General features: G+C 38.6%; 1 protein-coding gene across 2 annotated transcripts; it reads left to right on the top strand.

The window, feature by feature from the left end:
* The first annotated feature begins 2,125 nt into the window (after window positions 1-2,125).
* smarcc2 (SWI/SNF related, matrix associated, actin dependent regulator of chromatin, subfamily c, member 2) lies at window positions 2,126-22,323 on the top strand. 2 transcript variants are annotated; one of them, XM_047348409.1, is made up of 26 exons: window positions 2,126-2,256; window positions 5,069-5,188; window positions 5,272-5,357; window positions 5,491-5,566; window positions 5,964-6,056; window positions 6,217-6,286; window positions 6,385-6,454; window positions 6,806-6,881; window positions 8,242-8,486; window positions 9,049-9,173; window positions 9,310-9,363; window positions 9,462-9,499; window positions 9,614-9,744; window positions 10,000-10,071; window positions 10,183-10,296; window positions 10,387-10,540; window positions 10,628-10,744; window positions 10,850-10,912; window positions 11,010-11,268; window positions 12,595-12,756; window positions 12,843-12,904; window positions 12,998-13,118; window positions 13,198-13,361; window positions 13,455-13,589; window positions 13,706-14,069; window positions 20,474-22,323. In XM_047348409.1, exons 1-26 carry the CDS (start codon window positions 2,146-2,148, stop codon window positions 20,536-20,538), a joined length of 3,147 nt encoding a protein of 1,048 aa, XP_047204365.1. In that variant the 5' UTR covers window positions 2,126-2,145; the 3' UTR covers window positions 20,539-22,323. The 2 variants fall into 2 exon arrangements, with proteins under 2 accessions (XP_047204365.1, XP_047204364.1); XM_047348408.1 differs by having other exon boundaries at window positions 5,485-5,566.
* The last annotated feature ends 2,206 nt before the right edge of the window (window positions 22,324-24,529 follow it).

Below are 24,529 nucleotides of genomic sequence, written 5' to 3'. Positions count from 1 at the left end.
CTAATTGGTGAATCCATAGCAGAATCAATCAGACATCCACTTACTTTGTTTACACCGTTGCAGGTATGACCGGCTAAACATAATTAGGAAATCAAAACACACACATGAGCCAATGAATTTTGCACAGTGCTGTCAAATTAATTATATTATGTTAAAATTTGTGTGTATGATTAAAAAGTAATTTATTAATGACTAATTCACTTACTTTCAGCAATTTGTTTGCTTGTTATGGCAGTAGTAAGATTTTCTGGTATGTTTATTTGATTCTTAACAAACAAGGTAGGATTCCTATTTCCTGTTACGTAGGAAGTCATGTGTTTCTTTAGCAGCTGAAATGTTATGTAATAAGATTTAATTGACGTTAAGGTTATAAACCTGAACACTGAGGGGAATCTTTGGATTTTTGTTGATTGACTACCTTCCTCATTCCCAAAACATCAACTTATTGTGATCACAGACAAAATAACTGAAAGGATATGGTTAATTGTTAACTTTTTTTGCTGAGTGCTGGGATGAAATAAAAATAAAAATGTATATAAAATATAGATAGAAAACCTTTTTAAGCCAGAAACATGAAGTAGGCTGATTTGGAAGGACTTACATCAATTACTTTCTCTATTGTATTTTGGCTAATTTATAGGATGTTAAATGGTGGCAAATAACCAAACATTCTCACTCAAGCCATTGAAGGAAACTATATTTGCTTTTTCTTAGCACTTTTCATTCATTTTAATCCACTTTATACATTCTCATTTGAGCTCAAGCAAAAACACAACATAAAAAGCAATTCAATAGTTTTGAAGCAATCCAAACCAGTCCTGTGATCTGTGTGTGTGTTTCCATAATTAGATGTTCTGTTCAGAAACCAGTAATGCAAAACAAAAATGCAAGTGGTTCCTTAATTTTCATTAAAAACATGAGGTTTCCAGAAAAGACAAACAAATTGACCCGTTTTATTCATATTCCAACAAAAGTACCGAAGTCTGAGCTCATTGTATACTGTGCCTGCAGGATGCAATGTTTCTTCTGTAAATCTAAAATATATATTTTCTAATCTCAATGATGAAAACAAAACACTCACTTTTACTATTTATGGACAGTAATATAATGGATCGATGCTTTTACCAGTAAATTGGGACTTGGAGGGATTGAGAATACAAGAAATGGGCACATTTTTTATTTCTTTTTGCCTGTTGATTTTACTTTTTTTTAATTTTAAATATGACAAAAACATTCATTTCTGCTCAAGTATTTTTGAGCAAAAAAGAAAAAAAAGCTTGTATTTCAATTTAATATTTAATATTTACAAAACTCAAATGACTACTTTTTTTTCTTGTTGCTTGTGTTGGTTTTTTAATAATAGTGTCTGATGAAAAAATCTAATAACCAAAAACATGCTACCTTTATCAGAATCAAAAATATAAGAATCAGAATCAGCTTTATTGCCAAGTTTGTACAGACAAACAAGGAATTTGACTTCGATACACTTTGCTCTCAGTGAAGATTTAATTTTTTTATTTATCATTTGAAATAGTATTTGAGAGATGTCTCCTTCTCCTAATCCTTTCTGCATTCAGCCTGACTGCAGCAGGGACTAATGTATTAATGTGAAGATTTTTTTTAAGGATTGAGGATTAGTTCATACTGTAGTGTATTTGCATTTTCTTGTTAAACTGTTATCTGGAATTATATAGTTGTCTAAAATATTTTATTCATGTTTCCATTCTGACATTTTATTCTTTGCTAAGTGTTTGCTTTTAGAGCATTTTGACAAATTAAAATTCATATTCTGTAATTTTCCTGTGACCCTCTTTATTTTCATAATAAAAGTGACTGGTACCGTTACAACGGCAGATTAACTTAAGCACTGGTTTCAAATTGATTCTAGTTACCAAAAAGGTTTGATCTTTGTTGCTAAGTTTGTAAAACCAATTAGGGACGAATATTATCAGTATATCACAATTTTCATATCCTGGAAAACTGTAATTTGCCTCCTAAGACACACGATGAAAAGAATGATCTGCACCACGCCGCCCCCTGCTGTACTTTCACTGTCATTACAGCAACCGTGTCATCCAACAGATGCAGTGACATGCTCTGTACGCTAGGCGGCAGGCAACGTCGACTGGTTGTCTGCAGGCAAAGATGGCGGTGCGGAAGAAAGACGGCGGCCCGAATGTAAAATATTTCGAAGCGTCTGACACCGTTTCCCAGTTTGATAATGTCCGCGTCTGGTTGGGAAAGAATTATAAAAAGGTACTGAGCGCACGTTTTTTAAGCATGCCCACTGAGCTTCCTATTTTCCTGTCACCCTGAAACGTAGAGCAGAGGCAATGACAAAGAGAGGAGGGAGGGTGCTGCTGCTGCTGCTGCTGATGAGCGTCCAGCTGTTTGATTCACAAAAGGATGCTGAGCCAAAAGCTGCAGCAGATGCTGCCGCTAACGGTGGTGTCTGCCTACGTTTGGGTAGCTAAACTGGCTGAAAGCCTTTACAGAATCTGACCCGAGAAGGTAGAGTTTAGAAAGATAAATGTGACTTTAGCCGGGCAGACGGCAAGCTAGCCAGCTAATCGGCTAACGGTTAAAGCAGCTCGGATCCAGATGTGGCGCGCCTCTGTGACTGAAGTCATGACCGGGGCTGGATTACAGCAAGCAGCCGTAAGCTCTGTAGACTGTTAAAAAAACTTAAATAATAATCGTAAAGGCTGTGATTATAGCCGTGAATTCTTGCTCTCACCACAGATCCAATCACATTCTGATGTACCCTTTGCAATGATAAACGTAAAAGCGCAGGAACTTCAACACTGAAAATCGGACATGTTTCAGTTTATTACAGCCACAATGGTACAATGTTTTTTTTTTTTTTTTTTTTAGTTGTGGCCTGACGTTTGTCAAAGGATTAGCTACATTTTAAATGATACCAAGATTATGTTTGTTGGTTTAAAATTAGGTTCATTACAGCATTTTAAAATGTGGCATTTGGGGGTGATTTTTGTCCTTCGAGTTACATTAAAAGGGACAAAATTGTGGCCCAAAACAAAATACTAATAAGAACCAATAGCATCATTTCTAAACCAGGGGTCAGCAACCTTTACAACCCAGAGAGCCATATTTACCCTCGGTCCAGCTAAACAATTTCTTTTGAGCCACCAAAGCTGTATGAAAAAACTGAACCTATTTGAACAATATCTACTATAGAAATCTTGTTTTGATTTCAAATTTAAAGAATGAATGAATACATTTTCTTTAAAGGAAAGTTCAATTTTTATATTCAAAATGACAGATTAGCCAGTAGTTTGCAACCAAAAGACAAAAAAAAAAATACATTAGTGTATATTTATAGAGAATATTCCTTACACTATTAGTGTCATTCTTTGCAGCATTTATTTATTACCTCTTCATTTTAAAACATTGCTAAATTCTTTAGCATTTTGGCCAAAGTCATTAAATCCACAGTGGAGGGTCTCAATCTAAACTCACAGTGCCATGAAGCCTTAACAGATGTTGTTTGAAGGATGTTCTAACTCTTCCTGATTTTGGAATAAATATTAAGCATTTAATTGACTTCCAATAGTCATTCATTTAGCCAAAAGGTAAAGTTTGCAATTTTAGAAAATAAATATTTTTAACATTAAATACTTAACAGACTTTTTGTTTTGTGTGGCATGAAACAAAAAGTGATGTGTCTTCAATCCATTTTCAAAGTAAACTTTATAGGTAAATGAAGAAATAAATATAAAAATAATTAAAACATTTTTAATTACCGTAAAGGTTTGCGTTTGAAAATGTAGAAACCTCAGTCAGCTACTAGTACTTTTAGCACTTTGACATGGACACTTGTTTCTGCTCAAGTTAGAAAAGAAGAGCTCACATTTCAAATCTCAGTGGATTTTCAATGTGTAGGTCTTTCAAAACATTTGTTAAAAGGCTATTTGGTTAAAAAATATCTACTCGCCTTTACATTAACTATGTCACTGACAGAAAGCAACTGCTTAGATAATGGATTGAATCCTGAATCCTACTTCACTAAGGGATTACTTTTACGGGGATTCTTGAAACCTCACATTTCTGGTAGAAAACAAGTTGCAGCTTTTGAAGGGATGGCATATATGGTATATAATACCATATCCAACAACAGGAACAAAGCTGCAACCACTGATTCACTGATTGTAACATTCCTCCTTAAGCAGGAGACAACTAGGATGTATGTTAGGAACCATTCGTAAAAGAGCTGTATGTCTGAATAAACTATATCATTTAAAAGAGCATTTAAATACCTTTAAAATAACAGTAAGATCATGTATGTGTCATCTGAAGAGCATAAACTCTGGTTTTATTTTTTCTCAGGGCTTACTTTCATATATGATGAATAAACCTGATGTAGTTTGTGTTTGAACTCTAAATGTAGTTCAGAACTAGCTCACTATTAGGATATTATATTATATTATATATATATATATATATATATATATATATATATATATATATATATATATATATATATATATATATATATATATATATATAAAAACATGAAACTTTACAGCTACAGAGAACATTCTGCTGTCAAACAAAAAGGCCTTCAAGCAAGTAGTCTTTGTTAAAATGAAGATTTAAAGTTTTGCCCAATTATTTGATGGAGCTCAGACGTTGCTCCGGTCAGAAAGGTATGTGCTCATGTATAAAATCAGTTAATTTTTAGTATATAGATTGTTAATAACATCAAATAACAGATTATTTAACTAATAGAGAAAACTGTGTATATTCAAGCAAATTACATGTTTTTGTTTGGGATTAAAAGGTAAACATTATGCCTTGGTTATTTCACTAGTTGACCTTTATGTTGTCATAACTCCAGCCCACAATAGTAAATCGAAAGATATCTTTGAGGGACGGCACAGGCAGCTACATAATCACAAATCCAGTAACTTGAGCACATCTGAGGGCTGCCTTAAAGTATACGTTGTTTCAAAAAGATAAACCTAACCTTTAAAACCCCCATCTTTACCATGTTTTAAGTGTCTATAGTTGCATATTATTAAATTGTGTCTTCTCTTCGTCTCTTCAGTACATCCAGGCTGAGCCCCCCACTAACAAATCTCTGTCCAGCCTGGTGGTCCAGCTGCTCCAGTTCCAGGAGGAGGTTTTTGGCAGACATGTCAGCAATCCTCCCCTCACAAAGCTGCCGGTTGGTCTCTTTTTATCTCCCCGGCTAACAAGTTCACGTTGCTTTTCATTGATGCGTTAAGCTTTTTTATTTTCTGCCTGCAGATGAAATGTTTTGTAGACTTCAAGTCAGGAGGGGCTCTCTGCCACATTCTGGCTGCTGCCTACAAGTTCAAGAGTGACCAAGGATGGTAAGACTTTCTTTCCAGCTGGTTTTTGTTGCTTTTGTTTTTTTTTTTTGTCTAAAAGTTTCAACGCTGAGTTGGATTTTGGCTTTCTTGCCGTTTCGTGTGTAACTCCAGTCTAATTTCCTGGTAGGCGCAGGTTTGACTTCCAGAATCCGTCGAGGATGGACCGAAATGTGGAGATGTTCATGACGATTGAGAAGTCCTTGGTGCAGGTACATTTGTTTTAGTAATCTTTACTGGTATTTGGCCTGTAAACAAATTTCTTGGATGGTCAGTTTGCATTAGTCAATGTTTTTGCTCTAATCTTGCACAATATAAAAGAAGCTTTTATGTTTTTTATGACTTTATTTTGGTCAGGCTGTATCTGACACATTTCCCAGCTTTGGGCAGCATTTTTCAGGAAGGTTACATGTCTCTTTTTGTTTTGTCAGATTTGAGAAGCATCTAAAGATGGCACTGCTGGGCTTTAATGATGGAAATAATGAAACAGATTGCAGCAATTCTGCTTAATCATTCTAAAAATAAGGATCATTCAGGTTGTTTCTTTCTCAGAGGAGACATTACTAATAAAATATGTGAATTTAAGTCTCGCATCATTATTTCCTGCAGAACAATTGTCTGACTCGACCCGTCATCTACCTGAGCCCTGACATAGAACCAAAGCTGCTCAGCAAACTGAAAGACATCATCAAAAGACATCAGGTGAGTTTTTGCTTTGTAAAGAAAGTTTTTTTCTAATCTTTTTTGCTAGTATCTGTCATGCTCTCTCATGTTAACTCAGCGTTTCTAGCCTGGTCTTCTTTTTAGAGATGACTCCTCTTTGCAGTGCATGTATAATTTACAGGGTCGTTATGTGTTGCAGGGCTCCGTGACTGAAGACAAGACCTCCAGCTCCCATGTTGTGGTGCCTATTCCTACCAGTCTGGAGGAAGGTGAGGTGCTATTATTAATCACCTTGTTGTATATTTGGTAGATCTTCTTCTGCATGAGCAACTTCTGTGTTAATATGAAATGAATTGTTTCTGTCCAGAGGAGTGGGTGCGTCCTGTGATGAAGAGAGACAAGCAGGTTCTGCTGCACTGGGGATATTTCCCGGACAGGTTTGTTCTGGATTGATGTGTCGGTACCTAGATCATAATGTAAAACATTTTATTTCATGTTAAATCATCATCTGTACTTTTTTCTGTAAAAGATGAGCTTAGAAATAGTTGTGATTTATTTATATTGACACGTTTAGATGTAAACAGATGAATTGACACTGTTGTTGTTTGTAAAGTATTGGTTGTCTCTGGGAATCATAACAACAAGAGGATTCTGTAATTCTTGTAACATACCTGATGAACGTATTTAACACATTTTCCCAACCTGTGCTCAGAATCGGCCTCCTGTGTTTGTTCCTGTTGCAGTAGTCTCACAGCCTGAACATGTCATTTGTTCCTCTCTTCGTTTAGTTACGACACCTGGATCCCAGCCAGTGAGATTGAAGCTGCAGTGGAGGATCCTCCCAGCACAGAAAAGCCCAGAAAGGTAATTATTTTTTGTTCTGTTTCATTGTTGTTCATTCCACGAGTTTCAAAAAAAATGTTCCTCTTGTTCCTATGCGTTTCACATTTTGTCACAATAAGACCACAATGACCCTTTCATCTGGATTTTGTGTGATAGGTCAACATGAATTGAGACATAGGTAGGAAGTGGCAGAAAAATTATGCATGGTTTTCAAATTTTTCAGAAATAAAGCACCATGGGTCAGTACTTTTTAGAACCACCTTTTGTTGCAGTTAGAGCTGGAGGTCACTGGGGTTATGTCACTACCAGCTTTGCACATGGCGAAACCTGCTCCTTGCAGAACAGTCAGATTTGAAGGGGAACATCTGTCAATTGAATTTGTAATAAAATTTTCAAATCTTGCCACAGATTCTCAATTGGATTTAGGTCTGGCCATTGACTGGGCCATCCTAATGTACGGACAGACATTGATCTAAACTACTTCATTGTAGTCTGGCTGTATGTGTAGTGGTACTGTCCTGCTAGAAGAGGAACCTCAGCACATGTGTCTCAAGCCTTTAAAGCCTCTAACAGGTTTTCTTCCAGGATTACCCTGTATTAGCCTCCATCTAACATGCCATCAACTCTGATCTCTGTCCCTATTAAAAGACAAAAAAGAAACCTATTCCCACAGCATGATGCTGCCACCACTATGTTTCAAATCAGGATGACTTGTTCAGGAGCATGGATTATGTAGTTTTGGTCTTTTTAGGTTCGCAGTGCTGCCAAAGTCTTCCCCTTCATATGATGGATAGAATAATGCTCTGTGAAATGTTGAGAATTTTGGATATTATTTTATAAACAAACCCCACCTTTAATTTCTCCACAGTTTTTTCTCTGAGCCGACTGCTGTGTTCCTTAGTCTTTATGATGCTGTTTGTTCACTAATGTTCTCTAACAAACCTCAGAGGCCTTCAGAGAACAGCTGGATTTATTCTGAGCTTAAATTGCAGACACTTAAATGTAATTTATCGATTAGGTGAATTTTGAGGGCAGTAGGATGCACTGGATTTGATTTAAGGATATCAATGTAAGGGGGGTTTAAAAAAAATGGAAACCACATTTTTAAGATGTTTATTTGTAAAAAAGAAAAAAATTAAAACCATCTATCATTTTCCTTCTGCTTCACAATTATACACAACTTAGTGTTGCTCTTTCACCCCAATAAAATAGATGGTTTATGGATACAACTGAACTAAATATAGAAATGTTCAATAGGTATGAATATTTTGGCAATGCACTTTGTTCATGTACTGATTCTTAGAGCTTTAAATAATATGCAAGTATTTTCCTTATGCCTTTTACTTGCTTACTGAAAATGTTCAAACATTTTCACTGACAGGTTCATGCAAAATGGATTTTAGACCTCGACCAGTATAACGAGTGGATGAATGAGGAAGACTATGAGGTGGGAGAAGGTTGTCCTAAGAGGAAGAGGATCTCTGCCAAGACACTAACGGATGAGGTGACCACACCAGATGAGCGAAGGGACAAGAAACCAGGCAATGCCAAGAAAAGAAAGCGATCACCATCACCTTCGCCAACACCTCCACCTCAAGAGAGCAAGAAGAAAAATACCAAAAAAGGGTTAGAGTTCAGACATTTCCCTAAGTTGGATTCGTTTAACTAACAAACCTGCAAGTCATACTCACCTATTTGTCCGTGCCATTCGATTTCAGTTCATTCTATTCACACTGCACATGCTTACCACAAATGTTGTTAAAACAGTTTAAACCCAGAAATATATAATCACATCAAACCAATGCTATCCAATCATATAGACAGATTATACTTCAGTTACATACGTTCCAGTTGGACTTCATTGTTTAATAAATGGCAGTCAGCTTCTGTTTATAATCCTGGTTGTAGAACAACAACATTGACAACATTGGTTTCTTTTTCATACATACTGTGTTTATTATCTATCTTATTAATTCATATAAATTTTTTAGTTAGAATTTACACTTAAAAGTCATTTTTTAAGCTCTGCCTCTAGTCACTTCTTTACATTTGAGCTAAGTTTACTAGTTAAGGATCTATAAGATCTTTCACAAAATCGCTTAAAAAGTCAGTATTTTTTACCAGAAACCCACCCTCCCCCATCACTGACTGATTACCAGAAGTTTGTTGTTTTTGTGTGTGATGGCAGGCCGACCACCCCGTACACCAAGTCTAAACGAGGTCAGAGGGAGGAGGAACAGGAGGAGCTGTCCAAGGACCTGGATGAAGCCTCACCTATTCCTGCATCTGAAGAAGGAAACACAGCAAAGACAAGTACACGAATATATATAAATTGAAATCTAAATATATTTACACCTAAGAATTAGGGTGGTTGCAAAACTACTTTATAGCCGTGTCATCTTTTCTACTGTCCGTCTTTTCAATGATGTAATTTCTTGTCTGCCTGCAGACAACACCAAGAAGGACCCAGAATCAACCCCAGTTAAGGGAGGCACTGAAATGGGTATGAATGATAACATATAGACATCATTTATCTTTACATAACGTGCTTTAAAAGGTATTTATTGATATATTGTCATCTTTTATATGTTCTTTAAACAGATGAACAAGAAGATGAGTCCATGGAGACAACAGGAAAGGTATCGTTGTCCTAAAACGTCCAGTTAAAATTAGAAGTAACACACTCACGGTGAGCAAGATTGATCAAGCGTATGAGTTAACTCTGTGAACTGAAGTGTGTGTTTTTTTAACAGGAAGAGGAGGAGGGCTCTCCCAGTGTAAAGGGTGAACCAGTGAAGAGCTCAGACCTTCATGAGGACAACGTGACGGAGCAAACCCACCACATCATCATCCCGAGTTACGCTGCCTGGTTCGACTACAACAGGTAATGATGTAACTTGTTTAGCTTGTTTCCCCATTCATGCACTGGTTTTACTGGAAATGTCTTAACGACCTAAACTTGTAACGTAAATTATGTTATCCTTATCTACAATTGAAAGCATTCCAGCGGTTTGATGAATTCTTTGAATGGTTTTCAGCATCAGTCATATAAAGAAGTGAATCAGTGAAATGAAACATTCTTTCCTTAATTAATTCCCACATTAAACGTCACATTGACCTTTGCTCATTTCACCCGCAGCGTTCATGCCATTGAGCGGAGAGCCTTGCCTGAGTTTTTCAATGGGAAGAACAAATCTAAAACCCCTGAGATGTAAGCATGCGATTGGTACACAAAACAGAGTGATTAATCAGGTGTTTGGAAATTACTGTAACATACTATTTTATCGCAGTAGTTGTCTTCTTTCATCCTTTTCGCCTTTAGTTATCTAGCCTACAGGAACTTCATGATTGACACATATCGGCTGAACCCTCAGGAGTACCTGACCTCCACTGCCTGCCGAAGAAACCTGGCAGGAGACGTGTGTGCCATCATGAGGTAGATGGGAGGTTGATCTTTATACATCGTTAAGCCTTTAATCAAACATGCCACTAGTGGGAAAAACGCTATGTGTTTACTTTTCCTCAGAGTTCATGCTTTTCTAGAGCAGTGGGGACTGATCAACTACCAGGTGGACTCAGAGAGTCGGCCCACACCCATGGGACCGCCGCCGACCTCTCACTTCCACGTCCTTGCAGACACTCCTTCAAGTCTGGTGCCGCTGCAGCCCAAGACATCCCAGGTTAATAAATACTCACATGTAAACAGGCAACCAGGAATTAGTGGATATTATTTTACATCCTTGCTCCTTTCACCATAACCCCCTCAGACCCCCGCCACCCAGCCAATGATTTCATTCCCAGATAAAGTGAAAGATAAGCCCACAGATCTGCAAAACTTTGGGCTGCGGACCGACATGTACAGCAAGAAGACTGGATCTGCAAAGGTAAAAACAAGGGGTGTTGCCTATAATTGATGTATAACTTACCTTATTAATCATTATTGTATGACTTGCATTCAAATAAAGTGGTGGTAATATTTTTGTGTGCAGAGCAAGAGTGGAGCAAGCTCCATGAGAGACTGGACAGAGCAAGAAACACTACTTCTACTTGAGGTATGGCATTTTGCTGACACAGCTAGTCATAATAATCCCCCTGTGGAGACAGCAAGATAAAAAACGAATGGCTGAATGACTATCCCATGTCTCTCAGGGGCTGGAGATGTATAAGGATGACTGGAACAAGGTGTCTGAACACGTGGGCAGCCGTACACAAGACGAGTGCATCCTGCACTTCTTGCGGTTGCCAATTGAAGACCCATACTTGGAGGACAGCTCCTCCACACTGGGCCCACTGGCCTATCAACCAGTTCCTTTCAGCCAAGCAGGAAACCCTGTCATGAGCACCGTGGCCTTCCTGGCTTCTGTAGTTGACCCACGTGTGGCCTCAGCTGCAGCCAAATCCGCTCTTGGTGAGAAGTGGCTTGTTTTGAACATTTTACTGATGAACACAAATCAAGAAAGCTATTAAATTATTTAAAGCTATGAGCTGAGCCTAATATGTTGTTGTGGCCTTTTGGAAATCTCCTTCATTGTGATACTTTGTGAACATGAATGTAAAGTTTTAGTACATTTCTTAATCAGGAGATTTAAACATTTACCAGTGTTTATACTGAGGTAAAACCTTAACTAAGGCACAATTTCTGTTTATTCATGAGGTGTTAACTGCTGCTCACATGTTGTCATAAATCTTAATAGCTGTAGGTAAAACAGTTTAGTCTGTAGAAGACGAAGAGTGTGTAGGGTATATTAAACAGAAAAACGCCTACAAATGTCTTCATCTCGTCTCTTGCAAGCAGTTCCTTCCCTGTCATGACAGCTCATCCTGCTGGAAGCATACACAGCTTTGGAAAAGTATTCATACCCCTAGAACATTTGTATATTTTGTAACCTTACAACCATGACCTTTAATGTATTTGAAGTGATAGAATAGCACAGGTCAGTGCATAATTGTGGAACAAATAAAAATCGGGGTGCATTTGTTTTCAACCCCAGTGTGTCGGTGTTTGTAGAGTCACCTTCTACAGCAATTGTAGTCCAAGTCCTTTGTGCCCTGTCTGTACAAGCTAAGGTTTTTGTTACATTTGATAGGGAGTGTCTGTGAACATCAGTCTTGGCACTTGCCCTCAGTTGTATTTTTCAAGCCTTTATTAATGTTCATTATGATGATTTTCCGCTTACAGCTAATCAAGATACAACATTTTAAAACAGAATATTACATCAGACCAGTAATAAATCAATTTTTAATACAGAAATGTGGGCTAAGACTCCCTCTCTTGAGCTTTGGATATGTGTAGCTCCTCCAGAGTTACCATGGTTGCCTCTTGGCTGATTGTCTGATTAATGCTCTCCTTACCCAGCTTGTCAGTTAAGGTGGACGGCCATGTCTTGGTTGGTTTGCTGTTGTGCCATACTCAACAGAGCTCTTTGAGATGTTCATTGTTTCATAACCAAACTATAAATTTGTCGACTTCTGAAGCTGACTGGTTGCACTTTGGTCTATAGCATAAAATCTGAATGAAAAATATAAGGACATTTCTGGCTGTAAGGTGATAAAATGTGAGAAAGTTCAAGTGGTGGATGGAACTAGTACTCTCTGGCTGCATAAATAATGTTGCAGCAACACTGGACATTCCTGGTTCATGTATCTGTATGCAATAAAAAAAAAAAAACTAAAAATGACTAACCAAGCAGTGATCCTAAGGTCCTGATAACAACAATGTGTCTCTCCTTATTAGAGGAGTTTTCCCGTATGAAAGAGGAGGTCCCTGCAGCGCTCGTCGAGGCTCATGTGCGGCGCGTCGAGGAAGCAGCGAGAGTCAGCGGCCGACAGGATCCCATGTACGGCCTGGAGGGGAGCGGCATCGCAGGCACTGGCCTGGAGGAGGGAGACAGGCCTGGTAGGATAAAACACAGCAACACAACAAACAGAGTTATAACCACTGTAACAACGAATGTTTAAAAAACAATTCTGACATTTCTTCAGATGAAAGCAGTGATGAAAGTAAGAGTGACAGCCAGTCGAACGAGGAGAAAAGAGAGGCCAAGGTTTTAGACTTATTCACTTTTACAGATTTACAAATAATTTGTAAATGTGAGCTGCAGTGGAGTTAACTTTACTGTTGTTGTTTTTCTACGCAGGAGAGCAAAGATGGAGCGATGGAGGAGGAAGAGAAGCAGGTGGAGAATGGGAAGAAAGAGGAAGAAAGAGGAAGAGAACCTGAAGGCGAGAGGGAGGCAGATAAAACAGAGCCTGAGATGGGTATGCAAGGTTTTATCTGTGAAAAGTCAGATGCATAAAGTCCTGCTTAAAGCTAAACTTTATATTTTTCTTCTCTTAGTTGATGGCGAGAACGAGAAAGATGCAAAAGAAGGAATAGAGGAGGGACAAAGAGAAGGAGAGATGGAAGGGGAAAGGAAGGCTAAAGTCGAGCGTGATGTGGGAGAGGGAAACCTGGCAACTGCTGCTGCTTCCGCTTTAGCAGCTGCTGCTGTCAAAGCCAAGGTGAAGCTTAATATATAACTCCTGTATCATCAATACATTCTTTCTTACTTTTTTACCTCCTATAAAGACAGATTCCCTTCACTGTCTTCACAGCATTTAGCTGCAGTGGAAGAGAGGAAAATCAAATCTTTGGTGGCTCTGCTGGTGGAGACCCAGATGAAGAAGCTTGAGATTAAACTGCGACACTTTGAAGAACTGGAAACTATCATGGACAGAGAGAGGGAGGCTGTGAGTGAAGGAACCTGGGATATGCAGTTCTATAAAACAGCTCATTACCTTGTTACAGTATTTATAATGTGAATATTGTTTCCCCAAAGTAATCCAAGATATGTTTGTGTTCACAGCTGGAGTACCAACGGCAGCAGCTGCTGGCTGACCGCCAGTCCTTCCACATGGAGCAGCTGAAATACGCTGAGATGAGGGCCCGCCAGCAGCACTTTCAGCAGATCCAGCACCAGCAGCACAGCCAGGCCGGAGGCCCTCACTCCAACCAGGCAACCTCAGCCCCAGCGCCCCAAGGCCCCAACGCGAGTCAGCCAGCTCCCAGCACACCAGCTCCACAGGCGGCCCCTAGTCCTGCACCACCAGCTTCTTCTGCCCCGCCTCCCGAATCCCAACCTCCTGCAGGCACTCACGCTCCATCTCCCTGCCCCCCGGGCCAGACCCCGGCCCCTCACTCCAGCTCCAGCACTACACCTGCACACCACGGTGAGTTAAAAGTTAAAGCACATTTATCACATTTATTATTACTCAATAAATCTATGACAGAAAATCACATCAGCAGGACATATATTTTTAAGCCAGTGAGCTAAATGTTTAAGCAATCTTTAAGCTTTTGTAATCTTACTAGATGTTGTGGTATTCTGTCACGCTCCCTATATTTTCTTAGGACCCCTGATAAAGATGTGTTAAAAAACTCTAAATACATTTATCTTTTATGCACTAGAATAATCTCAAACGGAAAAATGTAGGACTGAAAAATTAGGACAATTTAGGAAGGACTAAAATATTTGTATTTATGCAACAAAATCGCTGCTTGTACAAATGTTGGCACCCCGATGTCTAAATATTTTGTAAAAAACCCTTTTGCGATACGGGCAGCACCTCTTCTATATCATTTCACAAATTGATCGCTTCCCACTACTTGTCCAAAGTCTTGGGTCCTTTCTTATGCTCTCCTGTCTTCAGCTCACCCCTCTGCTTTTCTATGGGATATAGGCCAGGGGACTGAGATAGCCATTAAAGAGGGTTGCTTTTGTGTCTGGTGGACTACTTCTGGGAGGATTTGGCCATATGTTAATTACATTTATCACAATGTGGCCACAAATAAGTTCATCTGCTTGTGATTTGCATTCTGGTTGAACGTTTAACAGATATTTTATCTAAAGTGTCCTGGTTTATGATGGTTTATGATGTCTATGATGAAAAGAGAAACAGGTCCACAGCATCAAACACCCTCCACCATACATAATAGTAGATCTGAGGTGCTTTTCTACAAACCTATCCCTCATTTTATACTAAATCATCCTGAAGTGTTTGTTCCTGAAATGCTAAATCTTAAGTCGCCTTTAATCAAAGCACAAAGTTCTAGTTCTAGTTCCTTAGATTCTAGCAAACTCCACATCTGAAAAGGCTTTTGCATGACTCTAAAACAACCAGTTGGTATCTAGACACTGTGTAGTAGTTGCTATAGAGACTCAGTGACCCACACCATCCCACTCAATGTGTGTGGTGGGAAGATAAATATGGGTCCTCAAGCAGCCTGGTGGTGAGCGGCTAATAGAAATGAGTCTCTTTGTCGTGACATTCAAACACAAAGTCCCAGATTAGTAATTAGAGTTTCTTAGAAACTCTATAACAATAATTGTGCCACAGGAGATTCTTCTGAAAACAATAATTTCTTAATTTGGGATTATTTCCCCTTTGAATGAACGTGCTCAAATTAAACATCTTAAGTGTGAGATTATGCCGTCTCAGTATTCAATTCAATTCAGTTTTATTTATATAGCGCCAATTCACAACACATGTTGTCTCAAGGCACTTCACAACAGTCAGGTACATACATTCCAATTAATCCTAACCATTGAACAGTGCAGTCGGAGTTAGCTTTTTATTCAAATTGGATAAAAAGTTTTTCTGTCTAAGGAAACCCAGCAGATTGCATCCAGTCAGTGACTTGCAGCATTCCCTCCTCCTGGATGAGCATGTAGAGACAGTAGACAGTCACTGGCGTTGACTTTGCAGCAATCCCTCATACTGAGCATGCATGTAGCGACAGTGGAGAGGAAAGACTCCCTTTTAACAGGAAGAAACCAGGCTCAGTGTGAGCGGCCATCTGCCACGACCGACTGGGGGTTTGAGAGAACAGAGCAGAGACACAAAGAGAACAAAGAAGCACTGATCCAGGAGTACTTTCTATGGGAAGGAAAAGTAAATGTTAATGGATTTAGCTCCTTTAGTTGTTTCACCTAGAAAGAAAGAACAGATAAACTGAGCCAGTTTTCAAGGTTAGAGTCTGAAAGAGAGCACATATAATTAGTTACAGTAAAAGCTCAGTCAATTGCCATGTCTAGGAGAGAGAAAGGGTTAAACACTGAAAGACAGGGCTATGTGGGTCATCGGTAGAGGGTGAGCATTAAGTTGTTGCCAGCAGAAGCTCAGATGATTCCCCTCTCCAGAAAGGTGTCACAGGTAGACACAGAGTCAGGCCAGGTGTAGCTTCTAGGAGGAGAAAAGAGAGAATAAAGTTAAAAGCTGAAATAACAGCAAACAATGCCCGAATTGGAGAGTAGTGTGAGAATGTAGCAAAGAGGGTGAAAGTGGTCGTTATGTCCTCCAGCAGCTTGAGCCTATAGCAGCATAACTACAGAGATAGTTTCAGTTCAGACTATTTAGTTAAACGGCGCTTATTTACAACAATGTCGTCTCAAGGCACCTCACAAAGGGTCCCACTGATGGTCATTGTTATACTAAAAACAACAAGGATTGGGATACCTCTCTCTGTCAGACTGATTACAACCATTGGAAAAGAGAAGGGGTCATACAGGTAGCAGAAATGGAGGGTGTGTTTGCACCTCAACCATAACTGAGCCGGTTTTGGCTAAACCTGACTCCCCCTTACTCCAACCAATAGGGAGGGAGGAAGGCTCCCTCCCTGATAAACTAAGCCACTCTAACTATAAGCTTTATCAAAAAGGAAAGTTTTAAGCCTAGCCTTAAAAGTAGACAGGGTGTCTGCCTCACGGACTAAAGCCGGAAGCTGGTTCCACAGGAGAAGAGCCTGATAACTAAAGGATCTGCCTCCCATTCTACTTCTAGAGACTCTAGGAACCACCAGTAAACCTGCAGTCTGAGAACGAAGTGCTCTGTTAGGAACATATGAAACCATCAGATCTCTGATGTATGATGGAGCTAAATCATTAAGAGCTTTATATGTGAGGAGGAGAATTTTAAATTATATTCTGGATTTAACAGGGAGCCAATGAAGGGAAGCTAAAATAGGAGAAATATGATCTCTCTTTTTAATTTACATCACAAGTCTTGCTGCAGCATTTTGAATCAGCTGAAGGCTTTTAACTGCATTTTGTGGACATCCTGATAGTAACGAATTACAATAGTCCAGCCTTGAAGTAACAAATGCATGGACTAGTTTTTCAGCGTCACTCCTGCTCAGGATATTTCTAATTATGGCAATGTTCTGGAGATGAAAGGAGAAAACCTTAGAAACCTGTTTAATATGGGATTTAAATGACATGTACTGGTCAAAAATAACACCAAGGTTTTTTACTTTATTACCGGTGGTCAATTTAATGCCATCCAGGTTAAGTGATTGACTAAGCAGTTTCTTTTTTAAAGACTCCGGTCCAAAGACGACAACTTCTGTCTTGTCTGAATTTAGAAGCAGAACATTTAAAGTCATCCAAGTTTTTATATTTTCAAGACATGCTTGTAGTCTATCTAACTGGTTGGGTTCATCAGGATTTATGGATAAGTAAAGCTGAGTATCATCAGCATAACAGTGAAAATGTATCCTATGCTGCCTGATAATTTGACCTATTGGAAGCATATATATAGTAAAGAGAATTGGCCCAAGTACTGAACCCTGTGGTACTCCACAATTAACCCTGGAGTTTAAAGATGATTTATCATTTACATGAACAAACTGGAATCTGTCAGACAAATAAGATTTAAACCAGCCTAGCGCTGTTCCCCTGATCCCTACAGCATATTCCAGCCTTTTTAAGAGAATATTATGATCGACTGTATCAAATGCAGCGCTGAGATCTAATAGGACAAGTACAGACACAAGTCCATTATCTGAGACCATAAGAATATCATTAGTGACTTTCAGCAGAGCTGTTTCAGTGCTATGATGAGCTCTGAAACCTGACTGAAACTCTTCAAACAAGTCATTGCTGTATAAATGCTCACACATTTGATTAACAACTATTTTCTCAAGAATTTTAGATAAGAATGGAAGATTGGATATAGGTCTGTAATTTATGTCATCTCGATCAAGCGAAGGTTTCTTAAGTAAAGGTTTAATTACAGCTAACTTAAAAGCCTGTGGTACATATCCATTTACTAAAGATAGATTAATCATATCTAAAATGGCGCTGGTAATCAGAGGGAACACTTCTTTAAATAATTTGGTTGGGATTGGGTCTAACATACAAGTTGAAGGTTTAGATGAAGCCAATATTTCTGATAACTCAGGAAGCTTCACAGGATCAAAACAGTCCAAACACAAATCAGGTTCTGCAGTTATTTCCAATGTTGTCTCACTTGCTGAGAATGAAGTAATCATCTTCAGGAGTATGTCAAAGATTTTCTTTTTAATAGAATCAATTTTATTTAAGAAGAATCCCATAAAGTCATGACTGCTGAGAGCTAAGGGAATGGATGGCTCAACAGAGCTATGACTCTGTGTAAGTTTAGCAACTGTACTAAAGAGAAACCTAGGATTATTCTTGTTCTCTTCTATTAATGATGAGAAATAAGGTGTTCTAGCTTGGTGAAGTGTCTTTTTATACAACAGTAGGCTATTTTTCCAGATTAAGTAGGAATCCTCTAGGTGTGTAGAGCACCATTTTCTCTCCAATTTTCTAACATTGTGATTTAACGTACGCAGCTCTGAATTAAACCAGGGAGCCAGCCTCCTATTAGTGATTACCTTCTTTTTCAAGGGGGCTGCATTGTCTAATGCACCACGCAATGATGAAGAAACACTATGAACAAAAGAATCAATTTGTTAAGGGGCAGAAACAGAATTATTGCCCTCCATTGTGCTTTTCAGTGATAATGAGGAAATTAAAAGTGGAACAGATTCTTTAAAGGTTGTTACAACATCGCCTGATAATGATCTACTATAATGAAATTTTCTTTCAGGTGTGGAGTACTCGGTTAAATTAAACTCAAAGGTTATTAAGAAATGGTCAGACAGGACAGGGTTATGAGAGAATATTGTTATGTCTTTACACTCAATGCCATATGTCAGCACAAGGTCCAGAGAATGAAGACAAAGGTGGGTAGGTTTGTTAATGTTTTGAGCAAAGCCAATTGAGTCTAAGATAGCATTAAAGGCTATATTTAGGCTATCACTTTCAGTGTCTACATGAATGTTAAAATCCTCCACTATAATAACTTTATCTGTATTTAACACTAAATCAGATAAAAGATCTGAAAACTGATCTAAAAATTGAGAGTAAGGGCGTGGTGGACGGTACAAAACAACAAACAGAAGTGGTTTTGGTGCTTTGCAATTTGGATGAGGAAAACTAAGGATTAAATATTCAACACAGTTGTAGCTATTAATTGGTCTGGGACTAATCAATAAATCGGACTGAAAGATGGTTGCTACTCCTCCTCCTCGCCCAGTATTTCGAGGAATGTGAAAATTTAAATAATTAGTAGGAGTTGACTCATTTATAGTAACATAATCCTCTTGCTGCAGCCAGGTTTCTGTGAGGCAAAATAAATCAATCTGATTATCACAAATCAGGTCACTAACTAGCAAAGTCTTTGAAGAGAGAGATCTTATGTTCAGTAAGCCACATTTAATTGTTTTATTTTTCTTTTTAGTCTGAGTTGTGTTTATTTTTATGAGATTTTCCTGATTTCCTCCTTTTAGATTATTTTTTAATTTATTGAATTTTGGATGTGGGCGAGACACTGTGTTAATAGGGTAATGGCTGGGTAGCAGTACAGAAGCTGCAGAGAGGAATATTAAACTACGACCCTGCTTCCTGGTCTGAAGAAGAAGTAGAAGAGGAATTTATTTTAAGACTTTCTACACATCTTTACCTCAGGTGACAGATTTTGATTTAAATAAGTAGGGAAAACTCATTCTGTTTAGGTAAGGTTCTGGTTTTGCACACTTTCAACCCAAACAACAACCAGTGTGCAGAGATGCATAAACGGAATGCAGCCTTTTTATCACACCAAAGTCTTTTTTATTTCTTAAACTCAGATTAGGCTCATCCCCCTCTTTGGCTTTTCGCGTCTGTATTTAGAATTCAGTTCAATTCAATTCAGTTTTATTTATATAGCGCCAATTCACAACACATGTTGTCTCAAGGCACTTCACAAAAGTCAGGTACATACATTCCAATTAATCCTAACCATTGAACAGTGCAGTCAGAGTTAGTGCCATAACATGCTCCAACTGCTCTGTTTTTCATCATCATCACCACACTGTCTACTGGATGACACGGTCCAATGTACAGACTGTTGGACAGCGCACTGTACATCCATGTGGAGAAGAAAAATCACACCAGAAAAATACCCAGGAGGTTTCACCGAGACATCTCTGTTGAATTTACATCTGGTCAAATTGGTCTTCATCTTTGCTGTTTAGAAACTAAAGCATTTTAGAACAAGCGAAAGATGGTCACCATTGGCTCCGCCCACCATGATTTGTCATTTATTTCTCATTCACCCTGTAGCTTGCTTTTGTCTCATCCTGTCAGCTGCTACTCAACATTTCACTCACTAAATACAGTGTATTTAGCTGGCAGTAACATAATGCTCTCCACCTAAAGCCAACTGTCTAAGAAAACAGATCAGAGTATAACAACTGTTACATGTTTCTTCCTCCTGTTTCACCCCCACAGAGGCCAGCGCTCCTCACCAAGGTGAGTCACTCCACCCGTCAGCTCCTGTTCCTGCTCCGCAGTGAGAAAAAAACCTAAATGAATTGCCTGCGAAACCCAAATGACTGACCATTTGAAACCCTGCCTGTACCATCTGAAATGAAGAAGTCATCAACTGATGGATGATGAAGATATTTTACATGTTTAGTTTTTGTTTTTCTACAAGGCCAATTGATGTGAAGATCATAATTGTAAATGAACCCACCTCTTTGTTTGAAAATAAGTCATTTTAGAATACAACTGACACATGAGAAAAACTGATTTTAACCCTTTGTTGCTGACCAAACAGTAGCAAGTCGAGTTTGAGTTGAACATCTGTTAGATGGTTTTGCCAACATGTCAGAGCAGAGATGGGCAAAAGCCTCATGTTGTGTTGTCTTTGTTTTGGACATTGTTGCATTTGTTTTTCTGCAGCTGTCTCATAGTTCATCATCTCTCCAGTGGCCCCGCCTCCTACTTGTAGTTTAGGTACGTTTTGAAACATACATGTATGTAAGGAAAAGCACTTTTCTCATTGAAAGTCTCGCTGAAAGACTTGAAGCATCCGTCGTATTGAACTCTAGCACTTATATCTTTGTTTTGTGGTCTTAAATACTTCAGCCAACAGGTTTTAAACTTAATCATGGTTCTTTTAGATCCTCTTGTGTTTACGTTACATGGATAAGTTGTGTCTACAGGGTTGAACATGAAGGTTACATGACTAAAAGTCAGTAATGAAGTAAGAGATTTAAATTGCTAAATTAGCTAATCTAAGCTTGGATGCAGTTAAGGAAAACGTACTGTAAACTGAATTTTCTGTTACAAACACACCTATTTGTATCCAGTATTAAGATGCTATACAGCCTGAAGTCCTGAAAAGACTTGCCTTTGATTATCTCATTTAATTTCCCATCATGCCAGCAGCACATGGATGGACTCTACGCATTCAGATCTAAATGTAGTTATGTTCAGAAGGGAAAGTCTTCACTATTAGCAACCACTTACGAAACAGTATTAGATGCTGTGTTATGTAAACCAAACTGTTTACTTTTATTATGGTTGCCAGGAAAAAACATTTTTTGACAACTTTGTATTTTTTTTTCATATAAAAAATTGGATTAAATTCCATGGCTGACAAAAACAAGGGAACACCTTAAAACTCTGTCCAACAGAGAACTGTGTCCTTAAAATCATTGTTTTCACTTTTTATCCTGTCGATTTTTATACTTTTTACATGTAATTTTTCATCTTTTTCATTTGATATGTCAACATTGTACCTGTATAATATTATCTTTGTAGCCTGTATCTACCCTCACCATCTCTGTGTGTGATCTGGACTGTTTCTGCCGGATCTGTCTGAGACGTGACTGTAATCATGTGTGCCCCTGCCATTAAGATTCGTAAACAACATGACCTTTCTGATTTTTTATGAAGTGCCATCAGTCGTGTGATCACCCAGTTTGGAAAAGTAAAATAAAAAAAAAACATTTTGCTCCACACACAACATGTCAGTTTCATGATATATAATCCAGTCAGGTGGTGAGTTTGCAGTTGTCCATCTAGCCAGTATTGCAGTCCTCACCTCCGCCATGAGCATCAATGGACATCTTTTATCTGTGTTATTACATTGTGTGAATTTTGTGATATGAAATATGCGTCTGCTCAGTTTCTGTATGTTTTTCACTTTGCTCAAGGTAGCAGCAAGTGCGGTATAATACAGTAGACATGGGTTTTTCCTCTGTAAATCATCACATTAGTGCTGACAGTTTATTAATAAACATCAGAACTGGTTGAATTATATGTTTGAGGATAAAATAAAGATGTGAAGAGGAGTCACTGTGTTGTTGTTTTTGTTTACTGCTGATACTTTTTAATCGCATATATAACCATAATACAGGTCCTTCTCAAAAAATTAGCATATTGTGATAAAGTTCATTATTTTCCATAATGTCATGATGAAAATTTAACATTCATATATTTTAGATTCATTGCACACTAACGGAAATATTTCAGGTCTTTTATTGTCTTAATACGGATGATTTTGGCATACAGCTCATGAAAACCCAAAATTCCTATCTCACAAAATTAGCATATCATTAAAAGGGTCTCTAAACGAGCTATGAACCTAATCATCTGAATCAACAGAGTTAACTCTAAACACCTGCAAAAGATTCCTGAGGCCTTTAAAACTCCCAGCCTGGTTCATCACTCAAAACCCCAATCATGGGTAAGACTGCCGACCTGACTGCTGTCCAGAAGGCCACTATTGACACCCTCAAGCAAGAGGGTAAGACACAGAAAGAAATTTCTGAACGAATAGGCTGTTCCTAGAGTGCTGTATCAAGGCACCTCAGTGGGAAGTCTGTGGGAAGGAAAAAGTGTGGCAGAAAACCCTGCACAACGAGAAGAGGTGACCGGACCCTGAGGAAGATTGTGGAGAAGGGCCGATTCCAGACCTTGGGGGACCTGCGGAAGCAGTGGACTGAGTCTGGAGTAGAAACATCCAGAGCCACCGTGCACAGGCGTGTGCAGGAAATCAGCTACAGGTGCCGCATTCCCCAGGTCAAGCCACTTTTGAACCAGAAACAGCGGCAGAAGCGCCTGACCTGGGCTACAGAGAAGCAGCATTGGACTGTTGCTCAGTGGTCCAAAGTACTTTTTTCGGATGAAAGCAAATTCTGCATGTCATTCGGAAATCAAGGTGCCAGAGTCTGGAGGAAGACTGGGGAGAAGGAAATGCCAAAATGCCAGAAGTCTAGTGTCAAGTACCCACAGTCAGTGATGGTCTGGGGTGCCGTGTCAGCTGCTGGTGTTGGTCCACTGTGTTTTATCAAGGGCAGGGTCAATGCAGCTAGCTATCAGGAGATTTTGGAGCACTTCATGCTTCCATCTGCTGAAAAGCTTTATGGAGATGAAGATTTCATTTTTCAGCATGACCTGGCACCTGCTCACAGTGCCAAAACCACTAGTAAATGGTTTACTGACCATGGTATCACTGTGCTCAATTGGACCTGCCAACTCTCCTGACCTGAACCCCATAGAGAATCTGTGGGATATTGTGAAGAGAACGTTGAGAGACTCAAGACCCAACACTCTGGATGAGCTAAAGGCCGCTATCGAAGCATCCTGGGCCTCCATAAGACCTCAGCAGTGCCACAGGCTGATTGCCTCCATGCCACGCCGCATTGAAGCAGTCATTTCTGCAAAAGGATTCCCGACCAAGTATTGAGTGCATAACTGTACATGATTATTTGAAGGTTGACGTTTTTTGTATTAAAAACACTTTTCTTTTATTGGTCGGATGAAATATGCTAATTTTGTGAGATAGGAATTTTGGGTTTTCATGAGCTGTATGCCAAAATCATCCGTATTAAGACAATAAAAGACCTGAAATATTTCAGTTAGTGTGCAATGAATCTAAAATATATGAATGTTAAATTTTCATCATGACATTACGGAAAATAATGAACTTTATCACAATATGCTAATATTTTGAGAAGGACCTGTATATGAAACTAATGACTTCTAGATTCAGTTTATTTTGCTTATATTGCACTAGTTTCCAATAAGTCATCTTAGGCTAACTTATAAGACAAGCTGGTCTAATTAATATCCAATTATTAACCATATATCCACATTTAATGTGTAAAAGAACAAATTTACCTTTACTAACATAAAATCACACATTTTTTTACTTAGAATTATCAAAATTATTTCTATTTGCTAAATCAGAATCAGAATCAGAAAATAAGTAATGCCAGAATGATGAGGGATGTTTCTTTTCTATTGCTTTCATCCTATTTAAGTTTAAATATAATTGCAGAATTGGTGTAACTGGATCAGGTCCTAAGCCACTTTGTAACTAATTTGTTGGTATGATCAGGGCCATTGTTCATTTGGTCACAGGTCAATATGGAGAAATGTTTAGTTTCATCAGACCACATGACAGTTTTCAAAAAAGCAAGTCCTTTATCCTTGTGTGCATTAGAAAAGTGCAATCTGGCATTTTATGTTGCTTTTGGAGTAATGACTTCTTCC

Source organism: Girardinichthys multiradiatus, chromosome 20, assembly GCF_021462225.1.
Source record: "Girardinichthys multiradiatus isolate DD_20200921_A chromosome 20, DD_fGirMul_XY1, whole genome shotgun sequence".
NCBI lineage: Eukaryota > Metazoa > Chordata > Actinopteri > Cyprinodontiformes > Goodeidae > Girardinichthys > Girardinichthys multiradiatus.
This window is presented reverse-complemented; position numbering and strand designations above follow the sequence as displayed.

Coding starts and splice junctions, on each gene's coding strand:
- smarcc2 (XM_047348408.1), top strand. CDS start 2,146: ATGGCGGTGCGGAAGAAAGACGGCGGCCCGAATGTAAAATATTTCGAA. Junction 5,358..5,484: donor TTCAAGAGTGACCAAGGATG/GTAAGACTTTCT, acceptor ATTTCCTGGTAG/GCGCAGGTTTGACTTCCAGA. Junction 13,119..13,197: donor TAAAACAGAGCCTGAGATGG/GTATGCAAGGTT, acceptor TTCTTCTCTTAG/TTGATGGCGAGAACGAGAAA.